At 42.8% G+C, this 19,304-nt stretch overlaps 1 protein-coding gene across 5 annotated transcripts in view; it reads left to right on the top strand.

Moving 5' to 3' along the window:
* The first annotated feature begins 8,556 nt into the window (after window positions 1-8,556).
* LOC115198537 (adenylate cyclase type 4) overlaps window positions 8,557-19,304 on the top strand; it is a 33,708-nt gene continuing 22,960 nt past the window's right edge. Inside the window, exons 1-10 of one of the 5 annotated variants that reach the window (XM_029760529.1) lie at window positions 8,557-8,592; window positions 8,780-8,820; window positions 11,345-12,448; window positions 12,829-12,931; window positions 13,510-13,707; window positions 14,120-14,281; window positions 16,385-16,534; window positions 16,783-16,919; window positions 17,615-17,726; window positions 17,962-18,089. In XM_029760529.1, coding sequence (XP_029616389.1) covers window positions 11,526-12,448; window positions 12,829-12,931; window positions 13,510-13,707; window positions 14,120-14,281; window positions 16,385-16,534; window positions 16,783-16,919; window positions 17,615-17,726; window positions 17,962-18,089 — 1,913 coding nt within the window. In that variant the 5' untranslated portion in view covers window positions 8,557-8,592; window positions 8,780-8,820; window positions 11,345-11,525. Of the gene's footprint in view, window positions 8,593-8,729; window positions 8,821-9,239; window positions 9,875-10,946; window positions 12,449-12,828; window positions 12,932-13,509; window positions 13,708-14,119; window positions 14,282-16,384; window positions 16,535-16,782; window positions 16,920-17,614; window positions 17,727-17,961; window positions 18,090-19,304 lie in introns of those variants that run through there. The other 4 variants (XM_029760533.1, XM_029760532.1, XM_029760531.1 and 1 more) reach the window with 4 other exon arrangements.

Raw genomic sequence — 19,304 nt, 5'->3', positions numbered from 1 at the left:
AGTAGTAATAATATTTAACTATTGTTGGCTAGAGATTATAAAGAATAGGATTTTTTTAAATAATAGTTGGGGCAAACTAAGTGGACCTGACTGATGTGCAAGCCAATATTTCATTTTCGAATTGTTTTAAATTAGGTTAGGGTTAAGGGGTTGGTTATGGTTATGATAAGGCCAGTTGTAGGTTTTGGCTAATTGAAATGTTTGTCAGAAATAGCCTCCCGTAACAATATTTACAGTTGCAACTTCATACTCAGTTCACTTTTTCCTCCTTTCTTCTTGCTCTATTCTTCCTTGTGGAAGATCTTTCCATCGGGCTGCTCCTTCCATCTCAGTTTGACATCAGACATCCACTTCTCCCTCAGCTCCTTCTTTATCTGAGGAATAAAACAGCATTTTGTGTACTGACTACCGACTATACAGCCAGCACTGGCTAACACTTCCCTGTTCACCCCCTTATGTATGCATTCATAAAGCTACATAACACATTATAGCATCAGCGATAGGCAAGCGATGACCAAGGGCATAAGATGCTTTAAAGGCTACTTTTAATGGTCGCTGCGGAAGACAGGCAAATCTGTAGTTAATGATAGCTGAGAGGAAGAGCCGGTGAGACTCACCTGCTGTAAGATGGCCTCCTGAACGGCAGGATCAGTCAGGTCCATGTTCTAGCCTCACTCTTCACTGGGACTAACAGATACCGATACAGTCATCTGACATACTGTTGGGTCCGAAATTATTGACACGCTTGATAAAGATGAGCAACAATGACTGTATAAAATAAATAATTAAAATACAGAGCTATATTGTGTGCAAAAATATATATTCTATGGAAATAATATTTTATACAAATACAGTTGCTCAGAGAAAGATATTTGTTAAACAAGTAATCTTTTTTTCCCCTCAAAAAGGTAGGGGTCAAAATTATTGACACCCCTGTTTTCAATACCTTTCAATACCTCACCTTGTGAGGATAACGACACTGAGCCTTTTTCAAAAATATTTTATCTTAAACCATTCCTTCATACAGAATCCTTCCAGATCCTTGATAACCATCAGACTGCCCTCTTCAATCAAAACCATAGGTTTTCAATGGGTTTCAAATATCCTGGTATGGGTCAAGTTTGTGATGCAATTGACCTTACCAAGGGCCCCAAGACCAGGGGAAGCAAAATAGCCCCATAACATAAAAAAATCCACCACCATATTTTACAGATCTGGGCAAGTGTACCAAAACATTTCTGCAGCATTGAAGGTCCCCAAGAACACAGTGGCCTCCATCATTCTTGGAAGCAGTTTGGAACCACCAAGACTCTTCCTAGAGCTGGCCGCACAGCCAAAAGGAGCAATTGGGGGAGAAGGGCCTTGGTCAGGGAGGTGACCAAGAACCCGATAGTCACTTTGACAGAGCTCCAGAGTTCCTCTGTGGAGGTGGGAGAACCTTCCAGAAGGACAACCGTCTCTGCAGCACTCCACCAATCAGGCCTTTATGGTAGAGTGGCCAAACGGAAGCCACTACCCAGTAAAAGGTCTGCTTGGAGTTTGCCAAAATGGACTCTCAGACCATGAGAAACAAGATTCTTTGGTCTGATGAAACCAAGATTGAACTCTTTGGCCTGAATGCCAAGCATCACATCTGGAGGAAACCTGGCACCATCCCTTGGAGAAGAATGGTGGTGGCAGCATCATGCTATGTGGATGTTTTCAGTGGCAGGGACTGGGAGACTAGTCAAGATCGAGGGAAAGATAAACGAAGCAAAGTACAGAGAGATCCTTGATAAAAACCTGCTCCAGACCACTTAGGACCAAAGACTGGTGTGAAGGTTCACCTTCCAACAGGACAACGACCCTAAGCACACAGTCAAGAATGTCCTTGAGTGGCCCAGCCAGAGCCCGGACTTGAACCCGATCGAACATCTCTGAAGAGACCTGAAAATAGCTGTGCAGTGACACTCGCACCCAACCTGACAGAGCTTAAGAAGATCTGCAGAGAAGAATGGGAGAAACTCCACAAATACAGGTGTGCCAAGCTTGCGGCGTCATACCCAAGAAGACTCAAGGCTGTAATCGCTGCCAAAGGTGCTTCAACAAGGTACTGAGTAAAGGGTCTGAATACTTATGTAAATGTGATATTTCCGTGTGTTTTTATATACATTTGAAATTGTTTCTAAAAACCTGTATTTGCTTTGTCATTATGGGCTATTGTGTGTAGATTGATGAAGGAAAAAATTATTTAATCAGTTTTAGAATAAGGTTGTAATGTAACAAAATGTGGAAAAAGTCAAGGGTGTATGTGTCAAGACAGTGTTATGACCATATTGTAACAGGTAATGACAGGTCATGTCAGCTGTTATGACATGGTTATGACCGTGTCATAATGTGTTATGACGCTGGGTGTCAAGTGTTATCCATTTTTGCTCATCAGATAGACCATGTCGACACACCACACACACACACACACACACTATAACATATAACTCACCACAGTAGCAACAGAAGTGAAGTTTCATCTCACGTGTAGTCTTCCCATTCGCCTTACAAGACACCAACACACTGCTCCTGTAGAGATTATCGGGTTTTCCTGACCACCGGTATCTGAATGAACAGTTACTCTGGTCCGACCAGCTCTTGTCTCTGAACAGGCCGATCCATGCATACAGGTAGCCCTTTGGTACCATCTTCCCTATCTTCTTGCTCTCATTCAGGTTCCTCACACTGGCCAGGTCTGTGTAGTGCTCTTTGCTGTAGCTCTGTGCCACATCCCAGGTCAGAGTTTCATTTGACAAGATGATTCTCTCAGAAATGTTGTTGTCTCTCTTGCAAATATCAAATGCTTCTTGAAATCCCAGTAATATTTCCCCAAAAATCTTTACTTGTTTTAATTCATGTTTGTGTCTTAATAACTTGATATAGTGTGTCACTTTCAGTGCATATGCATGTTAAAGTATGTGTTTGCAAACATGACGCGTTAAAGGTCCAATGCAGCCATTTTTATCTCAATATCAAATCATTTCTGGATAACAATTAAGTACCTTTCAATGAAAATGGTCAAAAGAAATACAAATAGCTTCTTAGCAAAGAGCAAACTGAAAATTAGCTGTTATTGGCAGAGAGGTTTGGAACTCTCTTTCTTATTGGTCTAATAACTCATTTACCACATATTTATGTCACCATGGAAGGCCAAAACTCCATCTCACCAAAACAGGCTGAAATTTCAGGTGATATTTTCAAACACCTCTCCTGGGCTTTTCACACACGACACTGTCTAGAATGGTGTGACAACCAAAAAACATCCAGTCAGCAGAAATCCTGTGGGCAGCTTGTTCATGATAGAGGCCGAAGGAGAATGGCAAGAATCCTGCAAGCTAACACGTGGGCCATAAACAGACAAATAACGGTGCAGTACAAACATCCTTGTCACAGATGGGCTATTGCAGCAGACGACCACACCCGGTTCCACTCTTATCAGCTAAAAACAAGAAGAAGTGGCTCCAGTGGGCACTCGATCACCAACACTAGACAATTGAAGAACAGAAAAACATCGCCTGGAACATGACAGCGAGTTCAGTTTACCTGAGTGGACTGCACAGTCCCCAGACCTCAACCCAATAGACCATCTCTTGGATGAATTGTAACGGGCTGTTCGCAGCATGAATGTACCGCCGTCCAATCTGCAGCAACTGGATGATGCCATCGCGTCAGCATGGACCAACATCCCTGTTGAACGGTTCGACACCTTGTAGAATGCCCCAGAGAATTCAGGCCGTTCTGGATGTAAATGGGGGGTACGATATGGGTGTACCTAATGAATGTGACTGTATATAAAACACAGGAAAATCACTGGGCCTTTAAAAAGAGAGTCTATTTCCCGCACCCGTGCATCAATCTAAGTAACATGGGCTACATCTAAACCCAACCTATATATCGGCCTTCCGCATCTGCGGTGGAGGGTGGCCAAGCTATAGCAGGGTTTGAGATTCTCCCGAACAAGATGGGGGTCTCTTTTATGCTCTACAATCCCCACAAGTGTCAGGGGACTTGTCTGAAGGTAACCAGTACTGGTTTACCTACAGTATTGTGGACATTGCCACTGGATGCGCCGAGTCACATTAGAAGATATTCCATGCAGCAGCATTACAAGTTCAAACACTAGAATGTGTGATGTTGTAGTCTAACACGGGTGGGATACAGTATAAAAGGAAGTGTATGGTTTTGTGACATTGAGCCGCTCACCGTTTTGACATGTCTAACCTAGTTCCATCTCTGACACCACCTCAACAAGACCAATGCGTTTGTCAGCAATCCTGGTCTAAATATTCTGATAGTCTTTGGTGTATTTACAGCTCTGTGTTTGTACTAACATGTTCTCAACATTGTATCAGATAGAGAAGTATTTTTCAAGCTTTCAATTGTGCTTGCTGCTATGGTGCTCTCAATGCAGTGTGATGTAAGCAAAAAAAATACATTTACGGGTAACTTTCAACCAGCGTACCTGAACATATAAATGTTCTTGGCAAACAAATGTGAAAATACTTGTAAATGGACAATTCTGCCAGATACATTTTCTTACCTTAAAATCTAAAATACGGATTTAAAAACAAAACCAGATCTTATGTTTCTCTGTAAGCAAAAAGTTAAGAATAAATTAGATTCTTGAAAATGAAGTTATTGGAAATGTTCTTAATTCCAACATAGCTAAACCCCTGTCTTAAACTCAGAGCAGTGAGAGAAAAAAACTCATGAAAGCAATTGAACATGTTTAATTGACTCACAAACTTCACATGAAAGTTTCAGAATTTATTATTTTAAACCCAACAACATGTTTTAGAACAGTAATCTCAGTACGAAGTATGCTAACATGATTGCAATTGCTAGCTAGAAAGCTAGCTATATTGGTTGCCTAGCAACAAACATCTTAAGAAGATTGGCAAGAAGAGTGTTGGGGGTTACCCTGGGGATCGGATGTGGGGCTACACCAATGCCATGATTACTGTATATATGTGATAACCTTTATACGCTTGCAATGCACAATGACGAAAAAGTACTGGGTAATGGAGATGTACTGCTTTAGTTCTCAGGCTGAAAACTGCCTGCACCTGCTGATAGTCATGCAGCCTCAAGGCCGAGATGTTCCGAAAGTAGCAAAGCGTCTGACACTACACAGGTGTGGTTGATGGCTTACAGTAGAGTGAGAAACCACAGTCTAGACATGTTTTTCTCATCTTAGATACTTTGTATCTAATCCAATGCAACAATGTTAAGGTATGATTGACGGTAGGCTGTCCACACCAACTAAACTCAGCAAAAAAATAAACTTCCCATTTTCAGGACCCTGTCTTTCAAAGATAATTAGAAAAATCCAAATAACTTCACAGATCTTCATTGTAAAGGGTTTTAACACTGTTTCTCACGCTTGTTCAATGAACCATAAACAATTAATGAACATGCACCTGTGGAACAGTAGTTAAGACTCTATCAGCTTACAGATGGTAGGCAATTAAGGTCACAGTTATGAAAACTTAGGACACTAAAGAGGCCTTTCTACTGACTCTGAAAAACACCAAAAGAAAGATGCCCAGGGTCCCTGCTCATCTGCGTGAATGTGCCTTAGGCATGCTGCAAGGAGGCATGAGGACTGCAGATGTGGCCAGGGCAATAAATTGCAATGTCTGTACTGTGAGACGCCTAAGACAGCACTACAGGGAGACAGGACGGACAGCTGATCGTCCTCGCAGTGGCAGACCACGTGTAACAACACCTGCATAGGATCGGTACATCTGAACATCACACCTGCGGGACAGGTACAGGATGGCAACAACAACTGCCCGAATTACACCAGGAACGCACAATCCCTCCATCAGTGCTCAGACTGTCCTCAATAGGCTGAGAGAGGCTGGACTGAGGGCTTGTAGGGCTGTTGTAAGGCAGGTTCTCACCAGACATCACCGGCAACAACGGCGCCTATGGGCACAAACCCACCGTCACTGGACCAGACAGGACTGGCAAAAAGTGCTTGTGGTTTTGTCTCACCAGGGGTGATGGTCGGATTTGCGTTTATCGTCGAAGGAATGAGCGTTACACCGAAACCTATACTCTGGAGACATGACCCTCCAGCATGTCAAAGCCACCATCCATACTGTTTGTTCTGTGCGTGACTTCCTGTAAGACAGGAATGTCCGTGTTCTGCCATGGCCAGCGAAGAGCCCGGATCTCAATCCCATTGAGCATGTCTGGGACCTGTTGGATCGGAGGGTGAGTGCTAGGGCCATTCCCTCCAGAAATGTCCGGGAACTTGCAGGTGCCTTGGTGGAAGAGTGGGGTAACATCTCACAGCAAGAACGGGCAAATCTGGTGCAGTCCATGAGGAGGAGATCCACTGCAGTACTTAACCTCTCTAGGGTAGGTGGGACGAAATCGTCCCAACTACGTAACAGCCAGTGGAATTCTGTGGCGCGTTATTGAAATACCTTAGAAATGCTATTACTTCAATTTCTCAAACATATGACTATTTTACACCATTTAAAAGACAAGACTCTCGTTAATCTAACCACACTGTCCGATTTCAAAAAGGCTTTACAACGAAAGCAAAACATTAGATTATGTCAGCAGAGTACCCAGCCAGAAATAATCAGACACCCTTTTTTCAAGCTAGCATATAATGTCACATAAACCCAAACTACAGCTAAATGCAGCACTAACCTTTGATGATCTTCATCAGATGACACTTCTAGGACATTATGTTATACAATACATGCATGTTTTGTTCAATCAAGTTCATATTTATATCAAAAACCAGCTTTTTACATTAGCATGTGACGTTCAGAACTAGCATACCCCCCGCAAACTTCCGGTGAATTTACTAAATTACTCACGATAAACGTTCACAAAAAGCATAACAATTATTTTAAGAATTATAGATACAGAACTCCTCTATGCACTCGCTATGTCCGATTTTAAAATAGCTTTTCGGTGAAAGCACATTTTGCAATATTCTAAGTAGATAGCCCAGCCATCACAGGCTAGCTATTTACACACCCACCAAGTTTAACCCTCACCAAAGTCAGATTTACTATAAGAAAAATGTTATTACCTTTGCTGTTCTTCATCAGAATGCACTCCCAGGACTTCTACTTCAATTACAAATGTTGGTTTGGTCCCAAATAATCCATAGTTATATCCAAATAGCGGCGTTTTGTTTGTGTGTTCAAGACACTATCCGAAAGGGTAAATAAGGGACTGACTGATGTTATGTCTTATGTAGCTGTTATAAAGGCTGTATGAATGCATACATAAGGGGGCGAACAGTAAAGTGTTAGCCAGTGCTGGCTGCATAGTCAATAGTCAGTAAACAAAATGCTGTTTGTGTTCCTCAGATGAAGAAAGAGCTGAGGGACAAGGGGATGTCTGATGATGTCAAACTGAGATGGAAGGAGCAGCTCGATAGATAGATCTTGCACAAGGAAGAAAAGGAGAAAACGAGAGAAGAAACTGATCAGAGTATAAAGGATGAACTGTAAATACTATACTGAACCAAAAAATAAACGCAACATGCAACAATTTCAAGAATGTTACAGTTCATATAAGGAAATAAGTCAATTGAAATTAATTCATTAGGCCCTAATCTATAGATTTCACATGACTGGTCAGGGGTGCAGCCATGGGTGGACCTGAGAGGGCATACTGTAGGCCCAGCCACTTGGCAGCCAGGTCCAGCCAATCAGAATTAGTTTTCCCCCACAAAAGGACTTTATTACAGACAGAAATACTATTGTTCCCAGCACAAGTGTAATGATCAGGATCAGGACAGAAAGATCAGAACTGGGAAGACAAAAACTAGAGCATAGGGAACACACTGGTAGGACTTGATGGTACAAGACGAACTGGCAACAGTCAAACAGAAAACGCAGGTATAAATACACAAGGTAATGGGAGACACCTGGTGGGGGGTTGCAGACAATCACAAGACAGGTGAAAGATTCTTTTTTTTAACCTTTATTTAACTAAGCAGGTCAGTTAAGGACAAATTCTTATTTTCAATGACAGCATAGGAACAGTGGGTTAACTGCCTTTTTCAGGGGTAGAACAACAGATTTTTACCTTGTCAACGCAAGGATTTGATCTTGCAACCTTTCGGTTACTAGTCCAACGCTCTCACCACTAGGCTACCTGCCGCCCCATAAAATCACAGTGTGACACAATTAAATGTACATTTAAGGAGAATTCACCTGACAATACATTTGTTTCTGACATGCAAGAAAACAAGTCTCTGGGGCATAAATTCTATTCTAGACATTTTATTACGTAGTTCCTGATATCAAACAATCTAAACAACCATAATTTCAAGTCTAGGACAAACAAGTCTCTTTAGGCATTAGATTCTAGTCTATTCTAGTCTATTCTAGTCTATTCTGTACATTTCATTATGTACTAAAGCTTGTGGTGATCTAGGACTGGTTTGTCAAGTTCGGGCGAGGAAAAAGGAACCCGCCAACTATTTTAGGAACATTCCTAAAGAATAGGCAACACACACACACACACACACACACACACACACACACAGACTCTAGACAGACAGAGGGAGAGAAAGAGAGCGAGGTGAGGGTATCATGGTTTCTGGCTTTAATAATGTACCGATGTTGAGAAACTGCTGACATATTTATAACAGTGGATTATTTCAAGAGTTATACTTACTTTATAACTTTAGCTATACTTACTATTATTTATGGGTTCAATCTGAATGGAGAATAACCTCATTTCATCTCTTTGTGATTGCATAAACTAGACAAGAGACCAGATAAGGATCATCTCCATCAAGATATAGAGGTAACACTTTATTATAACTGTCATGTGTATAACTTTATACATGCAGCTGTTTTTTATATGATATCATTTTTGGGTACCGTACTGTATGACCAAAAATAGCTATTTAGCTATTTCTAAAGCAATAATTTGCTTGGACTGTCTGGGAGGTGAAAACTAGCTTTTATTGGCAGATAGGTTTGAAACTCTCTTTGTTATTGGTCTGTTAACCAATTTACTGCTTAATGATGTCACCATGGAAAGCCGAAACTCCTCTCTTCCTCTGCCATCACTCTCTCCTCTTTCTCCCTCCTTCTCTTCCCTTCCTTTCTCCCTCCTCTCTCTCCTCTCCCTTTGCACTCTCTCTCCCCTTGCTCTCTTATCCCCGCATTCTCTCCTTCCTCTCTCATGTCTCTCCCCTTGCCCTCCCTCTCTCCCTTCCGTCTCTCTCGTTCATCTATGTTTACCTCAGTGTATTTGCATAGCTGGCGCAGGGACTTTTCATTGTAACACACATGCGCACTTGTCTGTGCATACATAAGTTGCGTCCTAAATGGTAACCTATTCCCTTTATAGTACACTACTTTTGACCAGGGTCAATTTGGGATGCAACCATACACACACACACTTATTTGCCCAAAAGCCCCACTCTGAAATTTTTTGAGCAGTATATCTCATTGAATATCGTTTATAAACTCAGTTTTATAGCAAACCAAGAGCAGGCTGCTGTTTTGTTGTTGTTCAAATTACATAGTGTGGCTTTAAATCACGGATGTGATATTATACAGCTGTGAATTAAATTGATGTTCAAATTATCATGGTTTCAGTTCAGATGTGTTGATGTGTGTTGGGTTTCAAATCAATCGAACAGATAGAAAGAGAAGGAAAGAGCGAAAGGGTAGAGGAGGTGGAGGAGGAAAACATAAAAAGGTCATAAAAAAGGAGGATGGGAAAATGAGAGATGGACCTGTGAGCGATACAGAGAGCAACAGAGAGGAAGAAGGAGGGAGAGAGAAAAAGAGAGGGGGAGAGCAAGCAATAGTCAGCCAGACTAACATAAAACAACTTGAAAAACAAGGTAGGTTACTGGTTTTGACTTTTTGTTTTGTTACTGATAGCTGTGATTTTTGTATCAAAGTAATTCAACCGTGTGTGCTATCTTCCTACACTCTTAGAAAAAAGGGTTTCAAAAGGGCTCTTCAGCTGTCCTCATAAGAGAACCTTGGAAAGTGTTTCCTCTGTGAAAAGGGTTCTTCATGGAACCTTAAAGGTTTCTACCTGGAACAAAAAGGGGTTATTCAAAGGGATCTCCTATGGGGACAGCCGAAGAACCATTTTAGGTTCTAGATAGCACCTTTTTTTCTAAGAATGTAGTGTAGCCTAGTGTCACAACACTAATAACTGAGACTGGGAGATTCAGATAAAGGATCTTAATTTGAGCCAGTTTGCAACAGCAGGAAAAATAATCCTGCAGCAACAGGATATGTGAATTATTATGTGGATTATAATTAATTAGCATTTTTGTAGGGGTTGATGTACCTTTCGTAAATTCAGGGTGATCAAATTAAGATCCTTCATCTGTACCCATTTGTAAACAGTTATGTAGACCTAAATATTATTTGAAATGTGGAAATGCAGTTTTATTAATTTGTGTTACATATCATTTGAAATGCAGTTGAATATAGTTTTTATTCATTTGTTTAGAATTCTCCTCATTCACATATTGCTCTTTGAGATAGAGAGAGAGAAAGAAGACATGAATGAGTGTCATGATAATTGCTAGGGGTGTGTCATTATCATGCCACAGACCAACAGGGAGGAGGACAGGGTGCGTCAGAATAGACATGGATTAAAACTACTATTTGAAATCTTTCACACACTTCAAGCATTTGCTCTGGGTGGGGTTTACAGATTTGGGACTAGTCTATTGGTCCAATACGGCCGGCAAGGTCAATCAAGCATGATTTAAAATGCTACTTGAACCCAGGTCTGCATTAGTGGAGTCATCAGTGGGTGTAGCAGGGTGGAGTTGCCCCTAAACACTGATCTTTGGTCAGTTTTGCATTTCTGTACCTTATGAAAACTTCACCCCTGTCATCAGAGTGAATGAGGAAACACCTTCATCTAGCAGAACTTGTTTAACACAATAGGGAAATGACTGACTGGGAAACATGTAATGTAAAAACCTGACTGACAGCAGTCAACCAAACAGCCTCATTTATTACTTGGTTGAAGAAGAGAAAGGCTGTGTTTAGGGCAGTAGTTGTTATGTCCTGGTTTAGCATAAGGGGTTAGTCTAACATTTAAAAAAATGTAAGCTTTCCAGTACAATTCTTTATTGGAGAAGAGAAAGGATTGTATTTAGGGAACTGGTGGTTAGCATTATGGCTTGGTTAGCATAAATAACAAGTGGTTAGCTTTAGCATATGTGGGTAGCATAAGTGGTAAAAGAATTATGGTCTGGTTAGCAGTAGTGTTTAGCATGACTTAACACTGAGGATTATGTGTGGGTTTTGAAGTTACTTTTCATTTTTATCCGTTTTGACAGTGAAACATTCCTGCATTTCCATATGGACTTACAGTCATCCAAGGAAGACGGCATTGTGCTTGTAGCATGTCTTAGAACTATCCAGAGGACCTGAAGGGACTATACAGTGACTTTGTCTTTTGTTTGTCCTTCAGTCGCCTTTCACTGACAACAAGGACATAGAGATAAGCACTAAAGTACCATGCAGGACGACCCTGAGGGATACTTGGTGATTGGGGGAAACAGAACGGGAGACATCCACAGGACTGGTAGTGGGTTTGCTGGTGGGGGAGATGGGGGAGGCATGGGAGACAGGGGAGGAGACAGGGGAGATGGGCAAGACACAAGCATGGAGCTGAAGGATTTGACCAGCAGCACAACAGACAATGAACATCCGATTGCAAAAGAAGATGAGTACGGTGACGACATAACACAAAAGAATGACATCACAGCAAAAATGAATGACATCAGGACTCAATGTGATAACTTCGGAGATGAGGTCAACGGTGATTCCGAGAGCCAATCAGCGCACAGTGAGCCTCGGGTCTACATAGAGGTGGGCGTGGCTAAAGTGGAGCTAGCCTCGGAACCACTCAAGGCCCAATCGTCTTTCCAAGAATCTCCGGAGTTCCCGTCCACTGCAAGCACTGGTAACCATGGCACTGACATTAAAACAGACACTTTGATGAATGACAGCACAAAATCCAGCAATGACTCTGATAATGATAGCGCTAAAACGACCACTGACACTTATGATAACTTAGATGATAGCGGCAAAGTCAATGGTGAAGATTCTTCGGACAAAAAGAGTACTGATGCCTTTAAATTAAAAACAAACCCACACAATCACAACTCTGATCTGGCCATGATGGACTCCACAACAACCCTCTGCAGACGTAACCACGACAACTACACAACCCCCGACCTCCCGTCCGACGACACTTCCACTTCCAGATCGGAAACTTCAGTCCCTCTCAACCAATTGGCCCCTGCGCCCGACATCACATGGGACGACACCCCGAACGTCAGGGAGGGGGGTGAAGACGACGGTAGACCGCCCTCACAGAGGAATGTAGCAGAGGGGGTGTGCTGCTGCTACAGAGCAGTACACAAGGCCTTCATAAGGTCTGTATGATTTTTACCTTTTAAAACTGTATTTGAATTATTTTCATTTATTTTGTAGGTATTTTTTACATTTTATTTTATTCAAACAGCAAGAAATAAAGGAGTGAGACGGACAAGTGGGAGAAACAGTGGACACAGGGATTGATCCCCTGTCTCCGGTGGAAAGTAGTACATGTGACATATGCCGTGGAATGTTACCACGACACCACGGCTCTGAACTAAACATGCATTTTAAATGTGTATTGTTTGTTGCATAATTCCAGTGTGTGCTTATTCTTCACATTTGTGGAAACCGTCAATTGTATCAAATCATTTAGCCTCCGATGCTATTGATACCAATGTTATGTTGCCTTTATTGAAATAAACCCTTCTCTCATAAGGTGCCTAGAGGAGACACCAGCCATGCTCCCTGGACTGTTGCTGGCCATGGGCTTCTGTGTGGCTATCATCATCCTTATACCAACTACCGGAAGGCTGAAAGAGGTGGGGGGGATGTAGGGGATAGAGGGGGAGATGGAGGGGTAGGAGGGGAGGTAGAGGGGAAGGAGTATGGACTCTGGGGCTATAATCAATCTCATCCCAGTCACACGCAGGGTGAAAGAGCTGGGGGGAAGGAGGATGTGTGGAGGGTGTACCGTAGCCAGGGGTAAGAGCTAGGAGGATGTGTGGAGGGTGTACCGTAGCCAGGGGTAAGAGCTAGGAGGATGTGTGGAGGGTGTACCGTAGCCAGGGGTAAGAGCTAGGAGGATGTGTGGAGGGTGTACCGTAGCCAGGGGTAAGAGCTAGGAGGATGTGTGGAGGGTGTACCGTAGCCAGGGGTAAGAGCTAGGAGGATGGGGAGGTAAATTAAGGGTTGAGTCGCTGTATTGCATTCTAGATATATTTATAATTGAATTAACAAACTATTAACCATTTTCAACCTTCTCAATTTTCTCTTCTCCCTTCTCTTCCCCCTCCCCCCTTCTATCTCTCTCCCTTTTGCACTTCCTCTCCAGAGTATCAGTGTGGTGTATGTTGCGGTGTTTAACTCCCTCTCGCTCTCTCTCTCTCCCGCTCTCCAGAACATCAGTGTCCATGTAGGGGCCCTGTCCGTGGTCTGTGTGGTGCTGTGTTTGAGCACAGCCCTGCTGGTGGCCCTGCCCTGGCTGGCCGTGGTGAGGCGCTGTGGGGGAGCGCTGTCACTTTGCCTCTGGGGGGCCCTGTATGTCACAGCTATAGTCTTCACCTTCACCGGAGGACCCGTCACCGCATGGGAACAGGTCAGACAGGAGAAGGGGCCGGGCTGAGTGACGGGTTGGAAGGGTAGGGGGTGGGGTGAGGAGCAGGTCAAAGATAGGGATGGGGTGGAGAATTAATGAGGGGGGAGGAGCAGGTCAGGGCCTGTATTCACAAAGCGTCTTAATGTGCGTGTGCTGATCTCAGATCAGGTCCTCCCTGTCCATGTAATCTTATTGATTATAATCTAAAAGGGAAAACTGATCCTAGATCAGCACTTATTCTAAGACGTGGCTAGCTGTGGCGAGGCGATGTGGAGGAGCTCTGTCTCTCTGGTTCGAGGTCTTGTGTATTAAATGTATCTTTATATGAATTCCATTTCTGTCCATGCGGTTTATCAAACTTTCCTTCACTGTCTCTCTCTCTCTCTCTTTCCCTCCCTTCCTCCCTTTACAGGTTGCGTTCTTCCTCTTCCTGTCTCTGTGTGTGTACACGGTGCTGCCCCTGTCCCTAGCCTGGGCTCTGATGGTGGGTATAGGGACCAGTGTGTCACACATCATCATCATCAGTGTCTACGTTCCCGTCACCAGGCCTAACACGCCAGACCTGGCAGTGCAGGTAAAAGAAACATAGTAGCGCTCACACACACACACACACACACACACACACACACACACACACACACACACACACACACACACACACACACACACACAGAGATAGATAGATAGATAGATAGATAGATAGATAGATAGATAGATAGATAGATAGATAGATAGATAGATAGATAGATAGATAGATAGATAGATAGATAGATAGACACATAGACATAGATAGACACACGTAGACATACACTACCGTTCAAAAGTTTGGGATCACTTAGAAATGTCCTTGTTTTTTGAAGGAAAACAACATTTTTTGTCTTTAAAATAACATCAAATTTATCAGAAATACAGTGTAGACATTGTTCATTGTTAATGGCTATTGTAGCTGGAAATGGCAGATTTTTTATGGAATATCTACATAGGCGTACAGAGGCCCATTATCAGCAACCATCACTCCTGTGTTCCAACGGCACGTTGTGTTATCTAACCCAAGTTTATCATTTTAAAAGGCTAAACGATCATTAGAAAACCCTTTTGCAATTATGTTAGCACAGCTGGAAGCTGTTGTTCTGATTAAAGAAGCAATAAACTGGCCTTCTTTAGACTAGTTGAGTATCTGGAGCATCAGCATTTGTGGGTTCAATTACAGGCTTGAAATGGCCAGAAACAAATAACTTTCTTCTGAAACTCGTTAGTCTATTCTTGTTCTGAGAAGTGAAGGCTATTCCATGCGACAAATTGCCAATGGACAAAAAAATTGTTTTTTTTTCAAAAACAAGGACATTTCTAAGTGACCCCAAACTTTTGAACGGTAGTGTAGATAGACACACACATAAACATAGATAGACACACACATAGACATAAATAGACACACACATAGACATAGATAGACACACACATAGACATAGATAGACACACAAACACACACATAGATAGACACACAAACACACACATAGATAGACATAGGCACACAAACACACACATAGATAGACACAGACACAAACATAGACATAGATAGACACACACATAGACATAGATAGACACACACATAGACATAGATAGACACACACATAAACATAGATAGACACACACATAGACATAGATAGACACACATAGACATAGATAGACACACAAACACACACATAGATAGACATAGACACACAAACACACACATAGATAGACACAGACACACACATAGACATAGATAGACACACACATAGACATAGATAGACACACACATAAACATAGATAGACACACACATAGACATAGATAGACACACACATAAACATAGATAGACACACACATAAACATAGATAGACACACACATGGACATAGATAGACACACACACACACATAGATAGACACAGACACACAGACACCCTATTCACACTATTGTGCCGACGCAAATCAGATATTTTCTTTATATATTGTCATTGTGGATTTGGTTCCAGCAACTTTAAGGGTTGTGTACCCATGAAGTCCAGCACAGTAGAGCTTGGTTTGTCTCAGCTCGGTGCCGTAGTATGAAAGAAACACCCACACTAAATGTGCTGCAAATGGAAAGGTCACAGGCAAACTCTTGCAAATGAGCTGCAGAGAACGAAAGAATGAGTTACAGTAAGCACACAGACACACTCACATACACATTTGCATCGTCTGATAGCATCCCTATTCAAATTCACCAGGACACTGTGTACGCTAGCACAGTCCACAAAACACTGTTTCCTATATTGTTTGTGTGTCTAAGTTCAGCATGGTGCGACATGGCGATTCTGTTGTTTTACTGAACAGTGATAAGTAAGAACCACACCTGCTATGCTGCTCTGTCCTTTCTCCCTTTGTTTCCCCCATCCCTCTATCTCTCTCTCCTTATCTTCTCTCCCTGTCGACCTCTCCACTCTACCTTTCACACTCCCCCTCCCTCCATTTCCTACTCTCTCAACTACTCACCCAACCCCTCCCCCCTATAACCTCTCCCCCCTCTTTCCCTCCCTCTCGCCACTCCCTCATTGCAAATAAGAATTTGATCTTAATTGACTTGCCTGGTTACATTTTTTTTTTTATATATAAAAACGTCTCTCTCTCCCCCTCCTCCCCGCTCTCCCTCCCTGACAGCTGGTGGCCAATGCTGTGTTGTTTTTGTGTGTGAACTGTGTGGGAATGTTTCACCTGTGGCTGACTGAGCATGCCCACAGGAAGTCCAGTAAGAAGAAAGAGAGGTTCAGCGCCATGCGCTCCCAGAGGGACATACAAAAACACCAGCAGGTAGCTGAATCAATTAAACTTGTTCAGTTCAATTCGGTTCAGTTCAACTCAACTCAATAAAATTCTATAGTCCTATTAATCAATCCCCTCAGAGGCCATCAAAGGGCATCCTCTTCCAGGAGAGCTTTCAGTCATAGATGCCCACCTTTATGACCTGCATGCAAACAGTCTGCTACTGTAAGTCAATAGTTTGATCATTTAATCAATGAACACACAAACTCTCCTTATGACCCTCCCCTTGACAACAGGAACACCTCCTCCTGTCTGTGTTGCCACGCTATATCGCCATGGAGCTGAAGACGGAGATCATCAAACGACTGTCGGAGAATAAAGAGAAAGGACAGAACTTTCACAGTCTGTACATCCGGCAACACAAAGATGTCAGGTGAGGAAATGTGCGCTTATACACACAACACAATACATAACATTACTGTTAAATAGCCATCACTAGCTGGCTTCCAACCAGTTACGCAACCCTGCACCTTAGAGGCTGCTGCCCTAAATATATATAGACTTGGAATAAATGGCCACTTTAAGAATTGAACACTAGTCACTTTAGTAATGTTTAAATAATGTTTACATATTGCTTTACTCATCTCATATGTATATACTATATTCTATTCTACTGTATTTTAGTCAATGCCACTCCGACATTGCTCAATATAATATTTAGATATTTCTTAATTCCACTCTTTTACTTTTAGATTTGTGTGTATCGTTGTGAATTGTTAGATACTACTGCATTGTTGGAGCTAGGAACACAAGCATTTCGCTACCTCTGCAATAACATCTGCCAAATATGTGTATGTGACCAATAAAATGTTATTTGATGTGATGAATATTACCTTGTCTGAGACCTGGGCCAGTATTCATAAAGTGTCTCAGAGTAAGAATGCTGATCTAGGAACAGTTTTATGTTATATAATCATAATAAATAAGATTACACGGAAAGAGGGGGCCTGATCCTAGATCTTGAGGACTTTTGTTAACTTCCAGGTTTTGTCTGAGAGGGCTAAAGCAGACCTAACCCAGGGTCTATACCTGGTCACTACCATCCCTGTTGTGTCCTTCCCTCTCTAGTATTCTGTATGCTGACATTGTGGGGTTTACTAAGCTGGCCAGTACCTGTTCTCCTGAGGAGCTGGTGGGAGTCCTCAATAAGCTCTTCGGCAGGTTCGATGACATTGCCAAGGTGAGAGCTTCCCTTAACCAATCAGTCAGTCACCTTTCCCATCACCTTGCCCTGGGATGGATGTTTTGGCTAGCTAGAGATTCTCTCAACACAATATCTCAACTACAGGTCAATGGATCCTTATGATGTAGTGCAAATTTACTGAGACAACTTGACTATTATTGTCTCTCTCTCTCTCTCTCCTCCCTCCTCTCTCCCTATACCCATCCACCCTTCTCCCCCTCTCTCTCTCCAGAAGAACGAGTGTTTGCGTATAAAGATCCTGGGTGATTGTTACTACTGTGTGTCGGGTCTGCCAGACCCCATCCCAGCCCACGCCAGGAACTGTGTTCAGATGGGACTCGACATGTGCACGGCAATCAAGTCAGTCTGCCAATCAATCAATCAATAATTGAATCACGGCTCCATCGCCACTCATATATAATTCGCTCTTCTTTATCTGCATCTAATTGTCATTCAATATGTGTCAATCAACTCCATGTGGGTCACCTCTGAGAATCCCTTTAGTGAATTGCCTATACAGATTATTATATAAATGTATATCGTTTTATGATAACATGTAAATATTTCAATGATTAATCTCAATTACATGTGCTTATCTACTTTATTACATTTAGATATATTTCTGACATATCACCTTGTGATGCTGCCATAAATATGATTTAATGCAAAAATAGTTGAACATAATTTGTATGACTGTCACGCCCTGACCATAGAGAGCCCTTGGTTCTCTATGGTGTAGTAGGTCAGGGCGTGACTAGGGGGTGTTCTAGTTCAATATTTCTATGTTGGTGTTTTGTATGGTTCCCAATTAGAGGCAGCTGGTAATCATTGCCTCTAATTGGGGATCATATTTAGGTAGCCATTTCTCCCAAATGTGTTGGTGGGATATTGTTTGTGTTGGTGCTTGTTTCACCACGTAGTGACGGTATGTTGCTTGTTTATTGTTTTGGTTGAAGAAGTTTCACTTTAAATAAATATGTGGAACTCAACAAACGCTGTTCCTTGGTCCGTCTCTTACAACAACCGTGACAGAATATCCCACCAAACAAGGACCAAGCAGTGTGCAACGGTGGGAAAAGTGAGTTGGACCTGGGAAGAGATCATGGGAGGACATGAGATCCTTCCTTGGCGGGAGTTGCAAAGGAGCATGGAAGGACAGCAACAACGCCGGGGATCGCGGCCACAGAAACCCCAAGATTGTTTTTTTTGGGGGGGGGGGCACATGGAGCTGGCGGCTGAGCAAAGGGAAGAGCCAGAGACCGTCAGGGAGGCGATAGAGAAGTGGTCGGTCGACCCAAGGAGAGAGCCAGAGCCCGCCTAGGAGTCGATGGAGCAATGTGAGGAGGGATATCGGAGAATGATGTTGGCGAGGAGTAGGCTGCAGCGCAGGCGTGCTGAAGAGCGTGTCATCAGTCCGGTGCCATCTGTGCCGGCTCCACGCACCAGGCCACCAGTGCGCCTCCCCAGCTTGTGGCGGTTCCTCGCACTCGCCCCGAAGAGCGGGTCATCAGTCTGGTGCCATCTGTGCCAGCTCCCCGCACTCGCCCTGAAGTGTGTGTCACCAGTCTGGTGCCA

This window comes from Salmo trutta, chromosome 8 (assembly GCF_901001165.1).
Source record: "Salmo trutta chromosome 8, fSalTru1.1, whole genome shotgun sequence".
In the NCBI taxonomy this organism is placed as follows: domain Eukaryota; kingdom Metazoa; phylum Chordata; class Actinopteri; order Salmoniformes; family Salmonidae; genus Salmo; species Salmo trutta.
Note: the sequence above shows the minus strand (reverse complement) of the source record. Positions and strands in the feature narration are given on the sequence as shown.